This window comes from Panthera leo, chromosome A1 (assembly GCF_018350215.1).
Source record: "Panthera leo isolate Ple1 chromosome A1, P.leo_Ple1_pat1.1, whole genome shotgun sequence".
NCBI classification, from domain to species: Eukaryota; Metazoa; Chordata; class Mammalia; order Carnivora; family Felidae; genus Panthera; species Panthera leo.
The window spans coordinates 143895023-143920324 of NC_056679.1; the positions used below are offsets into that span (position 1 = coordinate 143895023).

Genomic DNA, 25302 nt, shown 5'->3' on the forward strand with positions numbered 1-25302 from the left:
GAGGTGATCAGATGCCCTGATGAGGAAGACCCATTCCAGTTCACACTTCCTCAGAGGCCACAGTCTAAGAGTCTCCTGTGTGGGCTTTGGTTACCTCTAACTCTGAGGAACCCAGGTTTTGTTAACCACTGTTAATAGTGAGAAACGGTGGAAATTACAAGAAATCTCAACACAAAGCCACTCTTCACAAACCCTTGCATGAAGGAACTTGACCAAACTCTAACATGGCCTCTGGCAGCCTAAGGCTGCATCCCTGGGATGACCCAGCTGTCTTTTGCCTTTCAGTTCTAGTCTGGAAAAGCTCTGAGCTGTAGGGAATACTTACACATCTCAAAGGGACAGAAAGAATGCACAACTGTAAGCCCTCTTTGGTAAATGCTCTAAGAAAAGGAGGTTGGGGCCTGTTTCAGGTGCTGGCTAGAACAGCAAAATCTGGTCTGGAAGAAGCTAGACCTTATCCACCCACGACTGGCAGCTAGCAATATCTATCAAAACAGCCCAATAGCTGTGTATTCAACTGCCTTTGGTCCTTTATAGGCAACCATAATAAGTAACAGTTACTCATTATTTATACAGAGCAAGAATAATGAGGAATGTCAGTCTTGCAGTTAAGAGCCCCAACTTGAGTCAGGTGGGCCAGTGTTCAAGGCCTGGCTCCACTACCAGGTAACATCAGTCAAGTTAATTATTTATTTCTCTGTATTTCAGCTCCCTCCCCTGCAAAAGAAGTCCAATTAGAACATTAATTGCCCCTGAAGGTTGCTGTGAAAAATATATGACATAATGTAGGTAAAAACAGGTAGCACATTGTAGACATGAAATTAAAACTTCAGCTATTGCTTTTACTATCATTAATGTTTATACTTGCCTGGCATAAACCCTGCCAAGCTTTATTCTCAAATTGCCTCGAAAGCATTGTCTGGACTTTTTTTTCTTTTTTAAAATTTTTTAAAAATTAAAAAAAATTTGTTAATGTTTTATTTTTATCTTTGAGAGTGTCGCGCGTGTGGGGGAAGGGGAGACATAGGATGTGAAGCAGGCTCTGCACTGACAGCAGAGAGCCCGATGTGGGGCTCAGACTCACGAACCGTGAGATCATGACCTGAGCCAAAGTCGGATGCTTAACTGAGGCATCCACACACCCCTGGATTTTTCACTTACACATCTCATTTCACCTGACGGTGTATAGTGTCATTTTCTGTAGCAAGTTTCCCCCACACCTCCACCCCTAACTAGCCCTTAAGTTCCAGGAGAGCAAGGAATTTCTTTGTTCATCATCCAGTCCTCAGGGACCTACCACGACAGTGCTGAGTGGCTGAAAGTGTTGAGTGACCACTCTCTCTTGTAATCTCTCCCTACATTAGCATCCATTAGCAACAGCATGAGCAAAATCTAAGTGTATAGCAGAGTTAGGGCAAAAATAAGATGAACTAGAGGTGAGGTGCAGGTGGGTACGGGCCACTAACAAACTAAGAGTTTTGGGATTCCTTACTGTGTGCTAAATCATGTACTTTGAGACTTTATGTCTAGATCACATATAATCCTCATAACCCCAGGAAGTATTATTACACCCATTCTACAGCTGAGGAAAACTGAGGTTAATAGAGGGTAGGTAACACGTGCACATTCACACCGCCCTTGTTGTTCAGATTTCCCAATTCAAACCCAGACGTGAGTCCATAGCCCAGGCTCTTTTCTGAGTTACACATTGTTCCTGATGGTCCTCAGTTAAAGCCCACAAAATTTCTATCTCCAGCCTCACACTTCTCCCAACTTAAACATCCAACTGGTGACTTACCCTTTCCATTTAATTTATAATAATAGGCTTCTCAGGGCACCTGGGTGGCTCAGTCATATAAGTGTCCAACCTCGGCTGGCGTCATGATCTCATGGTTCACGAGATCGAGCCCCACATCAGGCTCTGTGCTGACAGTGCAAACACTGCTTCGGATTCTGTCTGTCTGTGTGTCTCTCTCTGCCCTTCCCCTGCACATGTGCACATGCTTGCCCTCTCTCTCTCTCTCAAAATAAATAAATAAATACATAAATAAATAAATAATAAATAAACAAACAAATATTTATAATAGGCATCTCAAATGTAACAAAGCCAAAAGACAACTATGGCTCTTCCTTCCCTAATGTCCTCCTCCTCCCTTTAAGCCTCCTATCTCACCTCATAAATGGCACCATCATCAATCCAGTTGCTGGAGCCAAATACAGAATCGTTCTTATTCCCACACCCTATTTCTAATCCACACAAAAGTGCAGCTCTACCTCTAAAATTTGCCCAGAAGCCAGCAACATCCCACTGTAAGCACAACAGCCTACATTAAGGTACCGCACTCTCTCCTCCTCGGGCTATAGCAACAGCAGATCGCCAAGATTTAAGCTCCATCAGGAGGCATGTTTGTTCACTGCTGCAGCCTGCTTGCACACAGAACGGGCAGTTAAAAAATACTCACTGAAGGAACAGCTCTGACTGCTCTCCCTACCTCCACTCCAGTCCCTAATATGGCTGAGTCTTCACAGCTCCCGAAGTGATCAAAGTGTAAATCAAACCACAGTTCTCACTGAAACAAGAACAAAACCCAAACTCCAAAGGCAGCTGACAGTCCCTGGCCGCATCAGGACCTGCCTGCCTCTCTACCTCACCGGCCTCACTGATGATACTCCAGCCCCCCTGGACTCCCTTCGGTCCCACCCAAAGGCACTCTGCCACCAGGTCTTGTTCCAGCACTAGCACTTACTGTTTCATTGTTTACATGGTTTGCGGAATACCCCCACCCACAAATAAATGGACCCCTGAGGGCAGAGATGATTTTGTCTGGCTCACTGCCCTATCTCTAGCTCCTGGAACAAAACAGATGTTATGATATCGTGAGATAGCCAGAAATATGATTATTTCTTTCTCCCTGGTATGGGAGGCCAAGGAGACCTGTGACTGGCTTCTGAAATTCAGGGCTAGGGGCAGTCTTACCCAACTAAGCCCTTAACTTGTGGGACACTAAATCCAGGTGGTGTCATAATTGAATTGAATTGTTTTATGTCCACTTGGTGTCCAGGGAGTTGGGAAACTGGTTGGTATGAGGGGGGAAAAACCCCACACATTTGGTATCAGAAATGCTGTGAGTAAAAAGTTTGTAGGTGCTCAAATTAAACAAAAGCTTGGTAGAATAAAAGATAAACTAAATAACACAGTTAATTAATTAATTTAAATAAATAGGTAGGTAGACTTAATTACGATATGCTGAGTCCTTTTAATGGACACCTAACAGCCTCATTCGTAGGAAATCAGTGTCATCACCCCCTCACTGTGTTGAGACCCACCACAGTGTTGCCTCAAGCAGTCCAGAGAAAGCAGAAGTTAACTTTCCTGTGATGAATGGCCAGGATTTGGTTCTTTCCAAAGTCCTGAGAGGGGGATTTTAGAAACGAGTCCTTCAATCCTGCCAAAATATCAACCATACCAATAATTCTTTTACAAGACCCACTTCAGTACTGGTAATCATTTTCAAAGCCCTAAATTAGCTGTTTGGAGTCACAGAAGGCCTCAAGGGCCTTTCAAGGGAATAGGGGAGGACAGATGCTCCTAAATATCTATAATTACTAAATAATGGAAAGTGTGGCATCAAATTGGAAAGCAACTGGAAACAATGAAAGATGTGCAAAGTTTTGAGATTGTGAACATTCAGAAAATAGCTTTTCCAGTCCACATTGGTCTCAGAAGCCCTGGTAAGGGGGTAACCATCCTCTCTCTCCTTGCCGGACTCAAGGCAAGGCATTACACCTCGAGTTAAAAATAGTTTCCTCATCTCCAAGAAGAACAACGCGAATGCATGTCAGGTACAGTATTAGACCTCTCAGCGTCACACGGCCACTCGAAAGAGGGCGTATTATCTGCCGGAATAATCGGCCAGTAACGAAAACTCACAGTTTAACCCCTGCATCACTTACCGGCAGGCTTTGACTGCCATGAGGTTGACTGGATTCGGAAGCAAGAATATCCCCGTACCTGAATGCCCCCGGAGTTACATTCATTTGAAAACAAACAAACAAAAACACCCCATTAAAATTATGTGCAGAAATGCTGTACAGAATAGGGAGGATAGGCAAGAGGGAGTTCGACATCCGGAAGGCTTTGCTTACTTCGTTTTTTCTTACTAGGCAGGAAGGCGTGAAATTAGCATTAAAGAGTTAAAACCTACTAATTCTGCCCAGATGCGCTACTAACCAGTAGGAGTCGCCTATCCAAAGTAGACAAATATATTTTAAGATATTATATGAGGGTAACTGGCAAGTTCAGTTGAAAGAAGGGACGGGAAGGCTCGAGCTCTGCCCAGGCAGCAGGTAGCGTGCAGCGAGGGTTGCGTCGGGAAACTCAGGAAGCAGGGCTGGGTTAGTCTTCCCTGCGCGCGGCCCTGAGAACCATACTTTGGAAACAAGGTTTCGAGACGTTCTGGAAGGCACAGAGCCAATGCTCTAGGCTTGCAAGATGCCAAGGGCAAACTGCCTGCGCCATATGACCCGAGTTTTGTTCACCGCATGAGAAAGGAGACGTTGCCCAAACGTACGTATTTTTCTGGACTCATCAGGTAAGCAGAACCTGGTGGGCTACGGGGCTCAACCCCACACACCCTTGCCTTGAGGGGTCGGCGACACTCTCCAGGACCAGTCGGGATCCTTCACCCGAGCCCTGCCTGCCCCGCCCTAAGCGAAGTCCCTAAGACCGGACGGGAAGACCTCAGGGTCTCCTCTTGGGCTTCCCCGAGTGCCTTCCAGCTCGCGCACGGCACAGGGCTTCCCCGACGGCTGAGCGCCGCGCTCGGGCCCGAGGCACTCACTCACTTAGACTGCGCAGTGTCAGTCCCGGGCGACCCACCACCCGCCTCACTTTCAGCCGAAGATGTGGATCTGGGACTTGCACCCAGGGAAGCCGTAGGTGCCTGGGCTCCCCACCCCGTAGCCCGATCCACCTCCCCCCACCCCCCACCCCGCCGCACGCTCCCCCAGCTCACCTGGCCCGCACAGCACTGCGCTGACATCCTGGCGGCTGACGACCACGGGCTTGCTCGCCCGCTCCCCGCGTCCCTCCGGCCCTCCTGGCTCCCTCCAGCCGCGATCACCCCTTTCTGGACCAGCTCACGCCTCCACGCCGATCTGCCCCAGCCAAGCGCCAGGCACCGCCGCCAGGGTGAAAACAACCGCCGCCAAACCCCGCCCCGCCGCTGCAGACCCCGCCCGCCCCCTCGAGCCACGACAGCCCTTGCTCCGCCCCGTGCCCGCCCCCTCCCAGGCGGTCCGCCGCGGAGCAGGCTCGCCCGGGGCTCGCACTTCCGCTGGCGTCAGGCGGCGGGGCGGCTGCCATCACTTCCCGGTGCAGTGAGAGCTCCGAAGTCCGCCCACCGTCGGGCGGGCCCGGCGCTCCCGTGCTCCCGCGCCGGCCTGACTGCGCTCGGTCCTGAGGAGAGCGCAGCGCCCCTTTGACCCCCAGCTCCAGTCAAGGAGCTGGTTGCTAGCTCCAGTAAAGCTTAAATCCTTAACTGAACGGTTGCTGAGTGACCTGCACCGAACCGAACCGAACCGACGCAGTAGGGACCACCGAGTGCGGGTTGACTGCCTCGCGCCAACGAAGACACCCCCTGGATTCCTGTTTCTGAAATCCCTTACCTCCCTCCTTTGTCAAGAAAACTGAACTACTTTTGGGAAAAGCCCCTCTGCCCAAGTTTCCTTGAATCTATGGGCACCTGGCTGTTCTGCCAGGCACTCTGGGGGCGATATAGTGAGAGCCCTTTCCTCCCTTCCCTGGATATTGATCTATTTTCCAGCCTCCATCCCCGCCCAGGGACTTGGTTTGCATCCCTGCCTCCTTTCACCCGACCTACTTTAAAAACGGGTCCCCAATAATCGCTTTTTACATGCAGAAGACAGAGCACTCCTAGTTTTTCTCCGTACCGAAATCTGCTCTCCTCGCAGCCACTTCAAGAAGAGGAGTTTGTTACTATGAACTTTGCCCCATGCCCTTTTACTTTAAAATAAACATTACTGTACCCATTTTACAAATGAGGCAACTAAAGCCCAGACACGTTAAACAACTTGCCCAAAGTTTCACAGCAAAGCTGAAGAAGCAAAATTGGGACTGGAATCCACTTGTCTGATCCCCTAGCACTTGATGCAAAGCCTGCCCTTAAATGGGCTCGCTTTCAAGACAGAGCCTTTGGCCAAGGAGTGAGTGTCTTCTCTCGAAGAATAGAAGCTGGAGAATACAAAGTCTAATGGGAACTGAGTTTTTAATGAGCTGCACAGGATCTCCTAGAATCTCAAATACCTGAGTTTAGAGGAAGAAAAATAATGGAGCAGGCCCTACTCAGAGCCATGGAAAGTAACAACAAGTGGCTCTAACTAAAATTTGGAAATAATAAAGCAGAAAAAAAAATTAAAACAGCATAAATAGAAGCAGACTAGTGCAGCAACCTGCTCCATGGTGGCCTGTAACTCATCCCAAACAGAGGTCACTTTGGCCCCATTTCTCACCTGGGGAGATTAGTTGGACATCTAGAGTTTTTGTCCATCTGGGAAGAGCCAAACAGCTTCTGGGAAAGGGGAGGTGTGACATCTATGTACGTTTGAGCTGTCTGGGATACAAGCCTCCTATCCAGTTAGGGTAGCTGAGGCTCAAGAAGGCAGAGGATCCTCACCAGGGACCGCTGGGATAGATAGAGGCGGAGCTGGTAGCAGGATGAGGCCTCCTGACCCTGAATCCTGTGCCCTTTCTGCCAAATCAATTCTAATGTGGGAGGGTTCTGTGACTGTTATCATTGCCAGCCTGCTGGGGAGTTAATGAAAGAATAACTCAGGGATTTGTCAATCCTGCCACAAGGTACAGAAAAGCATAGTGGAAGCCCAAGCTTCCAGAGTCAGGAAGTTGCAAATTTTAACTCTACCCAGAACTGGCTGGACCACCTGTGAGTCTCAGTTTTATCATCTTCAAAACAAGGCTAATAATGCCCCCTCCAAGGGGCGCCTGGGTTGCTCAATTTATTGAGTGTCTGTCTCTTGATTTTTGCTCAGGTATCCCAGGGTCATGGGATGGAGCCCTGAACCCCGTGGCAGGTTCTGAGTTGAGCATGGAGCCTGCTTAAGATTCTCTCTCTCCTCTCTCTCTGCCTTTCCCCAACTCACGCTCACCCTCGAGATCACTCTGCTCTCTCACTCTCTCTTGCTCTCATGAAGGAAGGGAGGGAGGGAAGAAGGAAGGGAGGGAGGGAGGAAGGAAGGAAGGAAGGAATGACATACACTCTCCAAGGATTAGATAAACTCACCCCTATAGACCATGCCAAACAGGGCCTGGCCTTCTTAAGCAGACTGAATAGCAGCCCTGACTGATATTAATAAAGAAGTTTAAAGGATATTGAGAACTAATCTGTGCAAGCTGATTCCCCCATCCCTGCTGGAAGATTTCAAAGGCATGTGGCCTTGTGTAGAGGTTTACCACCTTCCTTGCTCTGAGGGCTGTACTGTTACTATTTAAGGGCTGGTTGGTAGCATCCTTTGCATCTGTGGTTAGTTAACAAGAAGAGAAGTAATGTCAGCAGACATAACATAAAACAGTGGCACCTTAATTTTATTTTAAGTACTCTGAAGACTTTTTTCAAGGAAGACAGTTGTACATGGTGTTCTTCACATGTAGATACTTTTACAGTCCATCTCTTTTGATTTGGGTTTTTCAGGAATATGCAGTAATAGACCTTCTTTAATAAGACTAGCTCTTGGCACACCATGTGAAATATTTCCCCCACAAAAATTTTCTTAAATTAACTGAATTAGCTCCTTTTATGCAATATAATTATATATGTATATATGAAATATTATAAATAACCAGCTTATAATTTGCTTTTTTCTCCTCCCTAATTTGAAGTGCTCTTTTTGGTTTTTCCTTTTTAGGAAGTAGAAGTCAATGTTGAGTTTGAAACACCACTCACTAAGGGTGCCTGGGTGGCTCAGTCAGTTAAGTGTCTTGACTTTGGCTCTGGTCATGATATCAAGGTTCTGAGGCTCTGTGCTGACAGCTCAGAGCCTGGAGCCTGCTTCGGATTCTGTATCTCTCTCTCTCTCCCTGCCCCTCCCCTGCTCTCTCTCTCTCTGTTTCGCAAAAATAAATAGACATTAAAAAAAAAAAAAACACTCACTGAACTAAAAACAACAGTGGTATATACTCATATTATTAAAGAAAATAGCTAGTCATAAACACCCATGAACCTTCATTATAATTTAGTGTCCAGTTCAATAATGGCTTAAAAGCAAATAAAATTAATTACTCTAACTCCCTAAAATTTTCTCACCTTTAAAAAAAAACAACAACCTAGTGATGCATTTGGTTAGTTTTTATTTTATTTTTTTAAGTTTATTTATTTATTGTGAGAGAGAGACAGAGAGAGAGAGAGAGAGAAAGAACATGAGCAGGGGAGGGGCAAAGAGAGATGGAGAAAGAATCCCAAGCAGACCCCCAAGCTGTCAGCAAGGAGCACAATGTAGGGTTCAAACCCAGGAACTGTGAGATCATGACCTGAGCCAAAACCAAGAGTGGGACACTCTGAGCCACCCAGGAACCCTTCTGTTAGTTTTTAAATAAAAAAGAAGAAATTTCTCTAATCTTCATTATAAACTCTCTAGGGACCTCAAACTACTAGCGGAAATTGTATTGATTTCAATTACAATAAATAACAAAGTCTTCATTTAGAAACAAAGAGCTATACATTTGGGACCCCAAGCAAAAAATAATCAGAGCTCTGTATTGCCCTTACCCCACTCTTCCTGGTAATTGCATTCTCCTTTATTTCTGCTAAATTCACATATGCACAATGGTTTTGTTTTTTGTTTTTTTTTTTAATGTCAAAAACATGACAAAACATAAAATGAAAAATAGCATCTCCCTTCTCCACACCCCTCTCCAGAGCCAAACACTTTCAATTATTTTAGCAGTTTTCCCTTATTACCTCCATATTTTCAAATAATATTCTTATGCTGTTATTTACCGATCTGTTGACTGTATTTATTGTACATTATCTTTTGTTTCATGTAGTCTGAAATCTTAACCTTTATTTATTTTTGAGACAGAGAGAGACAGAGCATGAACAGGGAAGGGTCAGAGAGAGAGGGAGACACAGAATCCGAAACAGGCTCCAGGCTCTGAGCCATCAGCACAGAGCCCGACGCGGGGCTTGAACTCACGAACCGCGAGATCATGACCTGAGCCGAAGTCGGACGCTTAACCGACTGAGCCACCCAGGCACCCCCATGTAGTCTGAAATCTTAACCCACTGAACATTCCATCTGACATCTTGCCGACCTAATCATATCACAGTGTTCATAAAATTAAAGTCAACGTTTATGTAATTATAAATGGTAAAGATATTCTTTGCATAACCACAAAATTGTATAATGATAACATTTTTTCTCGTCAATTTTTTTTTCAATCCCATCCACCTTACCTGGAGAGACAGTATATTCTCATGGTTGAGAGTAGAGACACTAGGGTCTCCTGGGTGGCTCAGTCGGTTAAGCGTCCAACTTCGGCTCAGGTCATGATCTCACAGTTTGTGGATTCAAGCCCTGAGTCGGGCTCTGTGCTGACAGCCTGGAGCCTGCTTTGGATTCTGTGTCTCCTCTCTCTGTTCCTCCCCTGCTCACGCTCTGTCTCTCTCTCTCAAAAATAAATAAGATTTAAAAAAAAAATTTTTTTTTTTAAAGAGTAGAGACTCTGGAGGGGCACCCGGCTGCATCAGTTATAGAACATGTGACTTGTTCTTGGGGTTGTAAGTTCAAGCCCCACGTTGGGTGTAGAAATTACTTAAAAATAAAATCTAAACAAAAAAATATTAAAATCTATACACATTAAACCACTTACAACAGCACCTTGCATGGATTAAGTATTCAGTGTCATGTTTTACTTGCATGAATTTGTGTGTACCTAATCTTGATCTTTCTCCATTTGTCCATCTGAACTATCATAATTCTTTTTACCAGATATCAACCATATCAGATAACCTATTGATTCCATTTTCCACAAGAATTTTCTTTCTCCTACAGCTTTCCAGAGGACCCCAATCTGGATCCCTCCAGGCTGCTGCTGTACCACTGTCCTTCTGGCACCCCCCACCCCCTGCCACTCTCTTCTGTTGGATATCTGGCTTTCTGGAGTGTTCTTTCTTAGTTAACTCTCATTTTGGTGAGCACGGCAGCTTTGGGACACCAAACTCCTGCTTTTAACCCTATATGGACCTTCCTTGAGTTTCCCAACTTAAAATAAAAATCACTCACCTTCCTTTTTAACACTAATTCGGGGCGCCTGGGTGGCTCAGTCGGTTGGGCGTCCGACTCCGGCTCAGGTCATGATCCCGGTGCGTGAGTTCGAGCCCCGCGTCAGGCTCTGTGCTGACAGCTCAGAGCCTGGAGCCTGCTTCAGATTCTCTGTCTCCCTCCCTCTCTGACCCTCCCCCGTTCATGCTCTGTCTCTGTCTCAAAAATAAAAATAAACATTAAAAGAAAATTAACACTAATTCTTATGTGTTAAATCACATCCTACCTTAGTGTCCGTTTTTAAGTTTATTTATTTAGAGAGCGAAAGAGCACACACTCATGCAAGTGGGGGGGAGGGGGGAGCGGAGAGAATCCTAAGCAGGCTCCTCACTGTCTGCATAAAGTCTGAAGTGAGGCTCAATCTCTGAAATCAACAGTTGGACACTTAACCGGCTAAGTCACCCAGATGCCCCTCTTCCAAGCATTTTCAGTCCTTCCTTTCTATTGAATCATTCTCAAGCTATACACATGGTCAAATTTCTCCCAAATTAAACAACAAATGAAAACCTTTTTTTTCAATGTTTTGTTTTGTCTTCATTTTTGTTTTTGTTTTTCCTTGAGAGAGCAAGAGCTGGGCAGGGGCAGAGGGAGAAGGGGACAGAGGATCTGAAACGGGCACTGCACGGACAGCAGACAGCCCAATGGGGGGGCTGAAATTCACGAACCATGAGACCATGACCTGAGCTACCCAGGTGCCCCAAATGAAAACCTTTTTTGATGCAGCTACTACCCTTTCCTCTTTTTGCCTTAAGATTTCTAGGAAACAAAGATTGGTGCTTCATCTTTCTGAACCCTCTCAGGCCTGGCTTCTGTCCCTCCAGGCCACCCATGCTGCTCCTTCTGAGGTCCCTGGTGCCCACTGTTCCTGCTCTTCAGCCTCCTGCTTGTTTTGGGCAGGAAAAATAATACCTGCTTAAGATATTTTTCTTTTTATCTCTTTACCCTGTTAAACAAAAACAAACAAAAACACACAGGCCCCAAAAGGTATCATTTACACCAAGTTCCCAAACTGGTACTTAATACATAATCATATTGCGGTTTCAACCTCTCCAAGAAATACGGTCTTAACCCGTCAGTCAGGAATTTTTCAATAGGTACTAAAGAGTCAGCCACCTGGGTCTCCTTCACCTGCCAAAGAAAGATGCAGTAATCTGCAAGGTAAGGAACCTTACTTTTCTCTCACAAAAAGCACGCTCATCTGAAACAATCCTTTTCTTTTGCTAATAACTCTCTTGCCCCACCCTCCTTCTAGAAAAACCTTCCATTTTGTACATTCAGTGCACCTCTCTGTTGAATTTCATTAAACAATCCAAAGGCAGAAAGAAGGTCGAATGTAAGTCCATTAATTCCTATTGAGAGGAGGGTTTTCTCTTTAGTTTAGTTTTTTATGTTAATTCAAATATGGTCAACGTAAGTGTTCTGTTAAAGTGTTCAATGCAGTGATTCAACCCTCATAGAACACCCAGTGCCCTTCACTGGTGCACTCCTTAATCCCCATCACCTACTCACACATGCCCCACACACTTCCCCTCTGGGAGGATTTTTTTTTATACTTTTATTTTTTACAAATTAAAGTAATGAATGTAATAAGGTAGCAATTTCTAAGGATAGATGCTTTAGAGAACTGGAGAAATCTTTTGTAATGGTCAGTTATTTTGTCAGTATGGAAAGCTAAGGATTCTTCAGCACTTAGATCATTAAAGTGTTTTGCCTCAGTATTTTAAAGATTCTCCTTTTATCCTATCTTATTATTAATTTGCTTGACAAGTCCTTTGAGTATAGATAAGGCAAAGGAAAATATTTCTTGTAATACCCCAGGGCCCAAATTCCAAATTAATGAAGAGGGGAGAGTGTTTTTCAATGGGTTTTTCAGTATTGCTCAACCATTCTGGGAACAAATCATTTTTTTCTAAATCCTCAGGTTAATAGCCTAGACTTAATATCAGTCCACAGGAAACATATATATGTATAATGTGAATATATATTCCCCCACCCATCTCTGAGTTGTATCGTGAGAAGGGGCCAAGGACAGACTGCCCCAAGATGGACTGTTTGACATGAAGATTATTTTGAGTTAAAAGCAATTAAAACCCAGGAGATTCAGGAAAAGCGCTTTACCTCCCACTCAACTGCCTAAATTTACATTGGAAAGGAGAGCCTCCGCCAGGGAGAGAGCTATTAACAGAGATCTCTTTATCTAAGGAATTGTCTCCATAACAGGGCAACCTTTGTTTCCCAAACATCTCCTCTCACCTTCTGGTTAGAAATCGCCCCCACCCCCCCTTCCTATCTTCAGACCCTTCCCCCTCTCCTTAGCTCTGGAAGTCAAATAAGCCTCAAGTTGCATGTTAAGGGAATGTCACGTCTGTGGATTCCCCATAGGAAACTACATAGTACATAGGAAACTAAATTTGATTTTCTTCTGTTAATCTGTCTCACATCATTTTGATTTTTAGTCCAGCTCGAAGGAACTTGAAGGGCAGAAGAAATTTTTTTAAGTCTCCATTTTCCTCTCTTAAAAACATATTTGTGTAAAGCAGGCAAATCAACATTACAGTCAATATTCAACTTTATTATGAACTTTAAAAACCATTTCTGAAAACAGCTCATTTCTGTTCTTCTGCATACCGAGGAAAATTATTCTGACTTTGGTTTTTAAACTCAACCCAAAAAACTTTCCATATTCTGATTTCAAGTAAACACTTTCAGAGAGGCTTGAGGTTGAGGGGGGAGGGGAAGACAAAAGAGAAATCAGGCAACCTTTTCAGTTTTCCACGTTAATCCGTTGTAATTAATTTCCTGAGGGGAAGAACAAGAGGTCAGCCCACTTCTTCAAATAAGAACACTTGGGCAGCTCCTGGCTGGCTCTTTCAATCGAGCCTGGGACTCTTGATCTTGGGGTTGTAAATTCGAGCCCCAAGTTGGGTGTAGAGATTACTTAAAAATTAAATTAAAAAAAAAACACTTTATGCAGTATTATCTTTTTAATGTGTATCTAAAGACACTACTGCTGATTTCTTTTTTTTCTGTTGGTTTCGTTTACATCCCCTTTATGGGATACTTCCTTTGAAGGTAGCCTCTTAGGAGGTAACTGGTTTTAAAAGACCCACAGAGAGTTAAATGCCTGTGAAACCACCTCGTTTCTTGAAAATCAATAAAAGGCTTTCATTGAGGGTTTCAGTTGAAAGATGTTTACATTGTTCTGTGAAGGATGGAAAAGTGGAAGGTGATTCCTGAAGTTTCACAGAAAGACAATCCAGTTTATTTTATTTGTAATTGTATTTCGGTTACAGAAACATGTTTTTGATTCGACAATAGAATTTTAAATGGCTAAGAAAAGATGGTAAGAAAATATTCAGAACGACTTCATTTTTGTTTCCCTCTTTAAAGCAAAAGAGGAAAACACCCAATGAAGAAAATCAGTGACTCTGAAACTCATGACAAGTTTAGGAACGATTGCTTTAAGGTTTTTTTAAGAATGCATTTTTAAAAGTACACTTTTATTGAACTGACATCAATCATTTTGATTTTTTTTGTGTTTTTTCCCATGCCATTTCTACAAATCGGAGGCAATATTAAACATTCTTTTTTTTGTTTTGTTTTATTTTTAAAAAGGAGTGGCTTCGGGGCGCCTGGGTGGCTCAGTCAGTTAAGCGTCCGACTTCGGCTCAGGTCACGATCTCGAGGTCCGTGAGTTCGAGCCCCGCATCGGGCTCTGGGCTGATGGCTCGGAGCCTGGAGCCTGCTTCCGATTCTGTGTCTCCCTCTCTCTCTGCCCCTCCCCCGTTCATGCTCTGTCTCTCTCTGTCTCAAAAATAAATAAACGTGGGGCGCCTGGGTGGCGCAGTCGGTTAAGCGTCCGACTTCAGCCAGGTCACGATCTCGCGGTCCGTCAGTTCAAGCCCCGCGTCAGGCTCTGGGCTGATGGCTTGGAGCCTGGAGCCTGTTTCCGATTCTGTGTCTCCCTCTCTCTCTGCCCCTCCCCCGTTCATGCTCTGTCTCTCTCTGTCCCAAAAATAAATAAAAAACGTTGAAAAAAAAATTAAAAAATAAATAAATAAATAAACGTTAAAAAAATTTAAAAAAAATAAAAAATAAAATAAATTAAAAAATAAAAAAAAATAAAAAGGAGTGGCTTCTATTCCATAACCCGACTGCATTTTCTGAAGAAGCAAATTGAGTCTTAGGAATATTCATTTCTCACCCACCAGTCAAAGTAGGATATCTGAAATGGGGATGTTTGATTTGAGCTGCGGTAAACTGAGGTAGGAAACAGACAACAATTTTTTTTTTTTCTGAGAAATGGTTTCAATTAATAGAAAACTCAGAGTTAAAGCAATGTCATAGACTTGAGGGTGGAGGGAGAGTGACAAGGCAAGTAGCAGGGAAGCAAAAGATTGGCCATTTAGTGGGGAAAATGCTTAACTGAAATCTCTCCCCAGGAAAACCTTAGATACCAATTTATGAAAGGCTCATGCTGTTGTCAACCTCCAGATTTACCATCTAGTTCCTAAAAGGCTAATGGTGATGACTTCGTACCCTCATCAAGGAGATAACTTTGGGAGGTTTCTCTTTTAGAAATATAGGTTTTCCTGGTGCCCTTACTTTTTAATTCCCTTTAAACACAGAGGCTTTGGAAAAGTAGGAGACAGAGTAAAATGTCTTAGCTTCTACCTTAAAAGTAAGTGAGGCTTAGTGCTTAGATGGAAGAAATACCAACAGGTGTAAAGCATTCTTAGTTTTGGGGGCCCCTGGGTGGCTCAGTCGGTTAAGTGTTCATCTTCATTTCAGTCAGGTCATGATCTCAGGGTTCATGGGATCCTGCCCCTCATTCTGCTAATAGGAGAGATTCTTGGGATTCTTGTTTGAGATTCTACTTCTTTCTCTCTCTCTCCCCCTCCCGTGCTCTCTCTTTCTTTCAAAATAAATAAACATTTAAAAAAAAAAAAAAAAAAAGGCTTCTTTGCTTTTATGTTTTAAGAATGTCAAACGGTGCCTCTAACTATATGCCCACTGCAGCCAGATGCAGGCAGAGAAGTTTGGGCCCTCATCTTCTGTACAAAGTCGGCCTGTGACTTCCCTCAAGCCTTGCTCCAGGGGAATCCCGAGAGGAAACAATACCTTAATCTAATTGGAGTTCTCTAACTCTGGGAATCTTTCACATAGGGAGTGCTTGGAGTCAAACAGTTCTTTGAACATTTATTAGTTCAGATAAGATGAAAATTTTAGGATGTGAACCCCTGTGGCTTCTATTTAACCACAGTCAATATTGAGGACCCTGGATTTCAGGGAAAAGACTGAGTCAAAAACTACCACCTTTTGTAGAACAGGAGGGTGGAAGAAAGGAACCAACCACTTTGTGTCCCACTGATTTCCAAATTTATATATATATTGCCTTATTTCAGCTGAATCCCAAAGCAGGACAAGGGTTCATAAGAGTACTTCAAAATGGAGACAGCTCACACAGTGAAGGTTGCCTTATATTTTTGTTCTGATGAAAAACTTAAAAAAAAAAAAAATTTTTTTTAATGTTTATTTATTTTTGAGAGAGCAGGAGGGGCAGAGAGAGAGAGGCAGACAGAAGATCCCAAATGGGCTCTCTGCTGACACCACATTGCCCGATGTGGGGATCAAGTTCACAAACCTCAAGATCATGACCTGAGCCAAAGTCAGACACTTAACTGAGCAACCCAGGTACCCCCTGATGAAATAATTTTAAAACAAGGGGAGGAGATTAGGGGTTCAAAATGGCAGACTGAGTGACTACATTTATCTCCTCTCTTTCTCAATATCTACATTTTTTCTCTGAGTTTAGCTTTTTGTTTGTTTTTTTTTTTTTTAAGTTTATTCATTTATTTTGAAAGCGAATGAGAGAGAATGAGCAAGGGAGGGGCAGAGGAGAGGGTGAGAGAATCCCAAGCAGGCTCCACACTCAACACAGATCCTGACTCAGGTCTGGATCTCAAGATCTGAAGATCACCACCTGAGCCAATATGAAGAGTTGGATGCTTAACCAACTGCGCTACTCAGGTGCCCTTCTATGACTTTAGTTTTACTTGATTTCATATATAAGTGAGATCATACAATATTTGTCTTTCTCTGTCTGACTTATTTCACTTAGCATAATGACTTCAAGGTCCAGTGGCATTGTCACAAATGGTAGGATCTCCTTCTTTTTATGGCTGAATAATATTTCATTTTTTATGTATACCATGTCTTCTGTATTCTCCCATCAATAGACACTTAGTTTGTTTCCATGTCTTGGCTATTGTAAATAAGGGTGCAATGAATATGGGGGTGAAAATATCTCTTCCAGGTAGTGGTTTTTCCATCCTGAGGAACTTCCATATTGTTTTCCATTTTGACTGCACCAATTTATATTTCTACCAAAAGTGCACAAGGGCAGTCTTTTCTCTGCATCCTTGCCAACACTTGTTATCTCTTGTCTTTTTCACAATAGACATACTAACTCATTATGGTTTTGGTTTGCATTTCCCTCATGATTAATGATGCTGAATACCTTTTCATGTACCTTTTATCCATTTTAGGATCTTCTCTGGAAAAATGTCTACTCACGTCCTTCACCCAAGTGTCATTCCACTTGTTTATTTTTGCTTGTGTTGCTTATGGTTTTGGTGTCATATCCTAAAAATCAACAACAAAACCAATGACAAGGAGAATTTTTCCCTGTTTTCTTCTAGAAGTTTTACGGCTTTTGGTATTATTATGTTTAAGCCTATAATCTGATTTAATATTTGTGGGGGATATAAGGGAGAGATCTTATTTCATATTTCTGAATGTGATTATCCAGTTTTCCCAGCACCATTGATTGAAGAGACTATCCATTCCCCATCAAGAATCCTTGGCTCCCTTGTCAAATATTAGTCAATCACATATGTGAGGGTTTATTTCAAGGCTCTTGAGTCTGTTCCATTGGTCTACGTTTTTGTTTGTTTGTTTGTTTTTTATGCCAATACCATACTATTTTGAATACTATAGGCTTGCAATATAGTTTGAAAAGAAATGTGGTCTCTTCAGTCTTATTTTTCTTTCTCAGGATTGCTTTGACTATTTGAGGTCTTTCAGAATTCCATATGAAATTTAGGATTGTTTTTTCTATTACTGTGAAAAATACCATTAGAAATTTGATAGAGTTTGCACTGACTCTATAGATGGCTTTGGGTAATATGGACATTTTAACAACATTAATGCTTCCAGTCCTTGAACATGGATTATCTTTTCATTTATTTGTGTCTTCAACTTTCTTCATCAAAGCTTTATAACTTTCAGTGTACAAATTTTTTTTACCTCCTTTGTTAAATTTACTCCTAAGTATTTTGTTGTTTCTGATGCTATTATAAATGGAGTTGTTTTCTTTATTTCTTTTTCAGATATTTTGTTGTTAGTGAATTTTCTTTCCTCACTCATCTTCAATACCAAGTCATGAATCAAGTTTCTATATATGCCTGGATCTGTTTCCTGGGCTCTTTGTTACATTCCATTTATCTAATTATCTATCCCTGCACTATATTTACTCTTTTAAATTTTATAGCATAAATCTGAATGAGTCTTGATATCTGAAAAATTAAGTCCTACCACCATAAGTTAAGGAGTATCTTAACTATCTGTGCCCTTTTGCTCTTCCATGTAAATTTGAGAATCATTTTGTAAAGTTTCACAAACTGCCTGTTGGAATTTTTACTGGAATTTCATTGAATCTATAGATGCTTATGAAGAATTGACATCTTTACATGAGTGACTTTTCTATCCAAGGACACCATATATATTTCTCTATTTATTTGAGTCTCTTTTATTAACTTTCATTAAAATTATATCATTTTTTGCTCAACATCACTCATCATCAGGGAAATACAAACCAAAATCACAATGAGATACCACCTCACACCTGTCAGAATAGCTAAAAGGAACAACTCAAGCAACAACAGATGTTGGCGAGGATGCGGAGAAAGAGGAACCCTTTTGCACTGCTGGTAGGAATGCAGTATGAAGGTTCTTCAACAAATTAAAAATAGAACTACCTTATGACCCAGGAATTACACTACTAGGTATTTATCCACAGGATACAGGTGTGCTGTTTCAAAGGGGCACATGCACCCCAATGTTTACAGCAACACTATCAACAATAGCCAAAGTATGGAAAAAGCCCAATTGTCCATCGACAGACAAATGGATAAAGATGTGGTATCTACATACAATGCAGTATTACTCGGCAATCAAAAAAAAAAAAAAAAAAAAAAAGAAGATGAAATCTTGCCATTTGCAATAATATGGATGGAACTAGAGTGTATCATCCTAAGTGAAACTAGTCAATCAGAAAAAGACAAATATCATATGACTTCACTCATATGTGAAATTTAAGATACAAAACAGATGAACATAAGGTAAAGGAAGCAAAAATAATATAAAAACAGGGAGGGGGCCAAACATAAGAGACTCTTTTAAAAAATTTTTTTAATGTTTATTTTTGAGAGAGACAGAGACAGAGAGCAAGCGGGGAAGGGGCAGAAAGAGAGAGAGAGATATAGAATCCAAAGCAGGCTCCAGGCTCTGAGCTGTTAGCACAGAGCCTGACGCGGGTCTTGAACTCAAGAACTGCAAGGTCATGACCTGAGCCAAAGTGGGACGCTTAAGTGACTGAGCCACCCAGGTGGCTGGAGGGGTTAAGAGTGGGGGGAAGGGCTAAACAGACAAAGGGCATTGAGGAAGACATTTGTTGAGATGAGCACTGGATGATATATGTAGGGGATTAATCACTAGATTCTACCCCTGAAATCATTATTGCCCTATATGCTAACCTACTTGAATATAAATTTTAAAAACTAAATAAAATTTCAAAAAATTAATTAATTAAAAAACTAAAAGATATCATTTTTACATAGGTTTTACACAGTTTTTGTAAACATATTCTTAAAAATTATATCATTTTTACATAGGTTTTGCAGTTTTTTTAAAATATTCTTGCACAGTTTTTGTTAAACATATTTTACATTTTTGTTAAACATTAATATAAACATATTAAACATTTATTTGTTAGTGTTATTGCAAGCAATGTATTTTTATGTTTTTTATACATATATATTTTAAAGTTTATTTACTTATTTTGAGAGGGAGAGAGAACACACAAGCAGGGGGCGGGCAGAGACAGGGAGAGAGAGAATCCCAAGCAGGCTCTGCACTTTCAGGGCAGAGTCCAATGTGGGACTCAAACTCATGAACCATGAAAACATGACCTGAGTGGAAATGAAGAGTAGGATGCTCAACCGAGCCACCCAGACACCTCTATATTTTTATTTTTAATTATGAGATACAAAATAGCTACAACGAATAAATGAACATATATGTATACTGTAAAGAATAGGACACCTGGGTGGCTCAGTCAGTTAAACATCCGACTCTTGATTGAGGATGAGGTTGTGATCTCACCATCGATCAAACCCACCTTGGCTCTTCACTGACAGCATGGAGCCTACTTGGGATTCTCTTTCTTTCCCTCTGCCCCTCCTCTGCTTTCTCTTTCTCTCTCTCAAAATAAATAAACATTAAAAAAATTATTTTAAAAAGGAATAATTAAAAGCCATCACTCATGTAAATTCAATCTGGATGAATAAATACAACCCTGCTTGTAGTATAAAAGCCTCCGTTGTGTCCCCTCTCTATCACATCCTTCTTTCTCCACCCTGAAGATAATTATATTCTCTGTCTTTGTATAGTTTTACTACCAATGTACATACATCCAACTAGTTTAGTTTTGCCTATTTTTGAAGCTTGTGCAAACGGTATCATATTGATTGTGTTATAGACTTATCTTAGTCATTGCCATTTTATAAGATTCATCCATTTTTTTTTTTAATGTTTATTTTTGGGAAAGAAAGAGCACAAGTAGGGGAGGGGCAGAGACAGAGGGAGACACAGAATCTGAAGTAGGCTCCAGGTTCTGAGCTGTCAGCACAGAGCCTGATGCAGGGCTCAAACTCATGAACTGTGAGATCATGACCTGAGCTGAAGTTTGATGCTCAACCAACTGAGCAACCCAGGAGCCCCAGATTCATCCACTTTATTGCAGCTGGCTGTTTTCATTCCTTTTCATCAATGTGTATTACATTATTTGAATATACTACAATTTGCTTATCTATATTCCACTTATCTTGTAACTGAACTAATGTAAGTTCACTCTTTGGTAAGTTAGAGATAGAGAGATTACAGGCAGAGTTGTCACACAAAGAAAACTTAATTTGCAGCAAACAAGGAGACCATAGGGAACAATTTCCAAAGCCATGACTCCCCAGATGGGGTAAGTGGGTTTCTTTCATTTAGGGTTGGAGTGAATCTTCAGAAAGGGGACTTTTAACAACTCAAAGATAAAAAGATAGCCTGACTTAAAAATGGCTGAAGGGTTGGTAATGGGACAGATGGCAGCTATACTTGTGAACATAGTATAATATGTAAACTTGTCAATCACTAAGTTGTACTTTTGAAACTAATGGAACATTGTGTGTCAACTATCCTCAAATAAAAAATAAATATATACATATAAAAACAAAAAACGAAAAAAAAAGGAAGGGGAGTTTTATCATCACATATAAAGGCAAGCGTAGGGTTGTGCAGGCTTACTTGGATAACATGCCTATCCATGTATCCTATGTTATATTAATGAAGTTTGTGCTGCTCCTGGGGCAGAGATTTTAACATTATAATGAGGTAGCGGTAATTATTGAACATTCCAAGGTTCCATCTGTGCAGGTGTGTGTCACTGGTTCAGCTCAAACTGGTTCAGGCCAGCAGGAGCTTTTCCTGTTGTCTGCTTCTAAAAGATAAGGTTAACATTCCTGTGAAGAAAAGGGGGCTGGAAGCGGGGGGGGGGGGGGGGGGGGGGGCGATCAGCGGAGGTTTTCCTGGTGATAGTTTTGACCTCATTAACCCTGGGGCATGGTTTCAGTATTTCAGTATGTATCTTGCTTCTAGTTTTTGGTTATTTAAAACAATGTTGCTATAAAAATGCATGCTCATAAGATATGTATACATTTTCTGGTACACGTGTACAAATATTTTTCTAGGTCAACAGTTTTAAAATGTGGTCTGAGGGCTCCTGGGAGTCCTCTTGGGAGATCATCCCTTTTCCAAACACACATCTGTGTGAGTCCAAATTTCCTTCATATCCTTCAACCAAAAGAGTGTATCACAACATATTGGAAGCAGGAGTTATGAGGATCTAGCTGTCTTCTATTTTTTTTTAATGTTGATTTATTTATTTTGAGAGAGAGAGAGAGCACCCATGGGAGGGGTAGAGAGAGAAGGAGAGAATCCCAAGCAAGCTCAGTACCATCAGCACAGAGCCCAACACGGGGCTTGATCTCACAAACCATGAGATGATGGCCTGAGCTAAAATCAAGAGTCAGACATTTAACCGATTGAGCCACCCAGGTGCCCCAATAAAAATATGTCTTTTTAAACAATAGCCAAGATATGGCAGTAACCTGTCTATTGATAGATGAATGGATAAGGAAGATGTGGTATATAAGTATGGTAGAATATTACACAACCCTAGAAATGGATGAGATTATGCCATTACAACACAGATGGGCCTAGAGGATATTACACTAAGTGCAACAAGTCAGTCTGAGAAAGACAAATACCATATAATTTCATTCATATGTTAATGCTAAGAAAACAAATGAATAAACAAACAAAAAAACAGAATTAGATATCATAAGTACAGAGAACAAACTAATGGTTGCCCGAGGAGAGAGGGGTGGGGATATGGGCAAAATGGGTGAAGGCAAGTGGGAGATACAGGATTCAAATCATGGAATGAAGAAGTCACAGGAACAAAAGTTACAGCATAAAGAAAATAGTCAATGGTACTATAATAGTACTGTATTATAGCATTGTAGCTGTGACTAACAGCTACACTTATGGTGAGCATAGCATAACATATGAAGAAGTTGAGTCACTATGTGTATTCCTGAAGCTAATGTAACACTGTGTATCAACGATACTCAAGTAAAAAAAAATTAATGCATCATTTTTGGTAATACGCAATAGGTTTGTTGTTATTTATTTATTTATTTATTTATTTATTTATTTATGTTAGAGAGAGAGAGCACATGAGTGGGGGAGAGGGGCAGAGGGAGAGAGAGCATCTTAATCAGGTTCCATGCTCAGTGCAGAGCCTGACACAGGCAGGGCTCAATCCCATGACCCTAGGATCATGACCTGAGTCATAATCAAGAGTGGGATGCTCAACTGACTGAGCCAACCAGGAGCCTCAGGTTTATTGTTTTAAAAATTGGATTACCTGGATATTTAAATTTTTTCTTTTTCTTTTTTTTTTCAATTTTGTTACTTTTAAGTAAACAGTGCACCCACATGAGGCTTGAACTCATGACCTCCAGATTAAGTCACATGCTCCATCGACTGAGCCAGCCAGGCACCCCTAATTTTTTTCTGTTTTAATTACTAATACTATTTGGGGGACCAAGAATTCCTCTCCCCTCAAAGGTCCTTCTAGCTGGACTAAGAATCAAGTTGACATGAGACAGATTAACAGGAGAAAATATGGGGGAATCCACATAGACACGGAAACTCCAAAGACAGGCAAAATGAGGCATAAATGTCATTCTGACCTAAAGAAAAGGGTGTATGGGTCTGGGACTTCAGAAGAAAGGAATGCACTTCACAGGACAGTAAGAAGAGCAAAAACTTGGTAATTAGATGTTTGCTCTGCCATACAGATGGGCCACTCAGAAAAAATTTATCTGTTAATAATCCTTATTCTGGGAAAGACCCCCCAGTTTAGATTCTTCTGTGTGGTTAAGGGAGGACAAAATTTTCTCTTGAGCCCACAAGGTTTCAAGTGCCTTCAGCTCAAAATAATGCATGTGCTAAAGTGGCACATTCCGTGGTGGTGGTGGTCGGGGTGGAACCCCTCACTGAAAATAGATTTAACCCACAAAAACAAATGCTATGTGGTGCCCTCGATTATTTGTAAGAGTGCAAAAGGGTCCTGAGACCAAAAAGTTTGAGAATTGATGCTTTTGGGCATGATCTTCAAACTGTGTGCACTGTCCAGGGAGAAAAAGGTACAGATAGATTTAAAGGAGTCTATTTCCTATGTTCTAGCTTCCTATAGTTCTCCTTTCCTGCCTTCCCATTCACAATACTATACCTCACTGGTTCTAAGATACTCTTTCTGCCCCCTCCACAACTTAATACTATTTCTGGAATTGTTGCATGTTACCATCTGTATGGCAGTCTTGCCATAGTGGTCTTTGCCTGGTACCTTCTGTTCAAAACAAGAAAGTGTCAGCATCAAAACTTAAATAGATGTCAGCAACTTACAGGAAAACCCTCCTGAGAACAGAATGAAGCAGGTTTTTAGGAAATGATGCTTCACCAATGTTCATGATGCCCCTGAGACAATGTATAGAAAACAAACAAACAAACAAAAGATATTGACTCTGAGTGAAACAGTGATTCATATGAGCCACCCTGACATGAAGACGGTTTAAAAAATACTAACCTATTTATTTTAGAAGGCTAAAAAAAAACCTGTGCCAATAAGTTTTTTAAACCTCCTTTAATAATTAAACATTTCAATTTTGTATTACTCATAATTGTAATTTATAAGACTTAAAGCCTTAGGTTCAGAGGAAATTAAATAAAATGAAGATTTCAAGTTATACACATTTTTGTTGCAAAGAATTATGACAAGTGATATAAAAAACTTTCAAGAATAAATACGTATTTCATTAGGATAAAACTCTGGGTGTGGGGGGAAATGTATTGAAAACATCAGTTCAAGGAAAAGAAGGAGTAATACAAATTTCCCATTGTTAAAAAGGAGCTTGTTTGTGTATTTTTTAAATGGAGGTTGATGCATATCAAAATCACTACAGTATTTAAATACCATTGGATACATTTTTTAAAAATGATGTAACAGATTTATGTCAACATGCCAACATGCAGGAATTATAATCTATGTACCTAAATGAAATTTGCTGAGAAAGCTTGTCAAAGTAGAAATGTGTAAAGTAGTGCATACTTTTAAAAAACTTAAAAAAAATTTTTTTTTAACATTTTAATTTATTTTTGAGAGATGGAGAGAGACAGAGCACGAGTGGGGGAGGAACAGAGAGAAAGACACACACACAGAATCTGAAGCAGGCTCCAGGCTCCGAACTGTCAACACAGAGCCCCAAGCGGGGCTTGGACTCATGAACCGTGAGATCATAACTTGAGCCAAAGTCCGACTGAGCCACCCAGGTGCCCCCATACTTTTAAAAAACTTTTATGAGGAGTATACTAGCAAAAAGTTTTGAAGATTGCTAATCCAAAACACGGACAAACATGGGAATGTTCATAGGATTCAACCCAGTGATAGGAAAGAAGGGCATACATCTGAAACTGTGGAATTCAGCAGGTTTGGAAGGGCTCCAAGAACATTTTATTTTTTAATTTTTACTGGGACTAGAATAGAGTCCGTAAATCAGCAGTTACATCCCTGATAAAGTAACTCTTTAAACCACTCCAACTCAGACCAGCCCTGTGCCCTTGAGCCCAGGGTGATTGCGAATCTGGAAGGCAGAAAGGCCAGCTTGCTCAAGGGCAAGGCCCTGAGTCACAGATAATAGCAAGTAATATGAGACTGCTTTTAGGATAAATGAGAAGAGGAATTGAGGAATGCTGAAGGCTGGATTGAGGTTGAATTGAGGCCTATTTGAAATAAGAGCTCTGACTAGCATACCCAGGAAAAGAGATAATTCTAGAAATATTTAAATTGTATCAGGCTTCTCTCATAAACACATACACAAACACACAATTTTTTTCTTCTTTCTTTTTTATTTATTTATTTTGAGAGAGACAGAGAGAGAGAGAGCGCGCACGCACATGCATGCACGACCCTGGGATCATGACCTGAGCCAAAGT

The 25302-nt window shown here is 41.5% G+C and overlaps 1 protein-coding gene across 1 annotated transcript in view; it reads right to left on the reverse strand.

Annotated features, from left to right (window-relative positions):
• SERINC5 (serine incorporator 5) overlaps positions 1-5207 on the reverse strand; it is a 102747-nt gene extending 97540 nt beyond the window's left edge. The window contains exon 1 of the mRNA XM_042942211.1: positions 5016-5207. Within this exon, the coding sequence (XP_042798145.1) occupies positions 5016-5042 (27 nt within the window). The 5' untranslated portion in view covers positions 5043-5207. The remainder of the gene's footprint in view (positions 1-5015) is intronic.
• Between the last annotated feature and the right edge of the window lie 20095 nt (positions 5208-25302).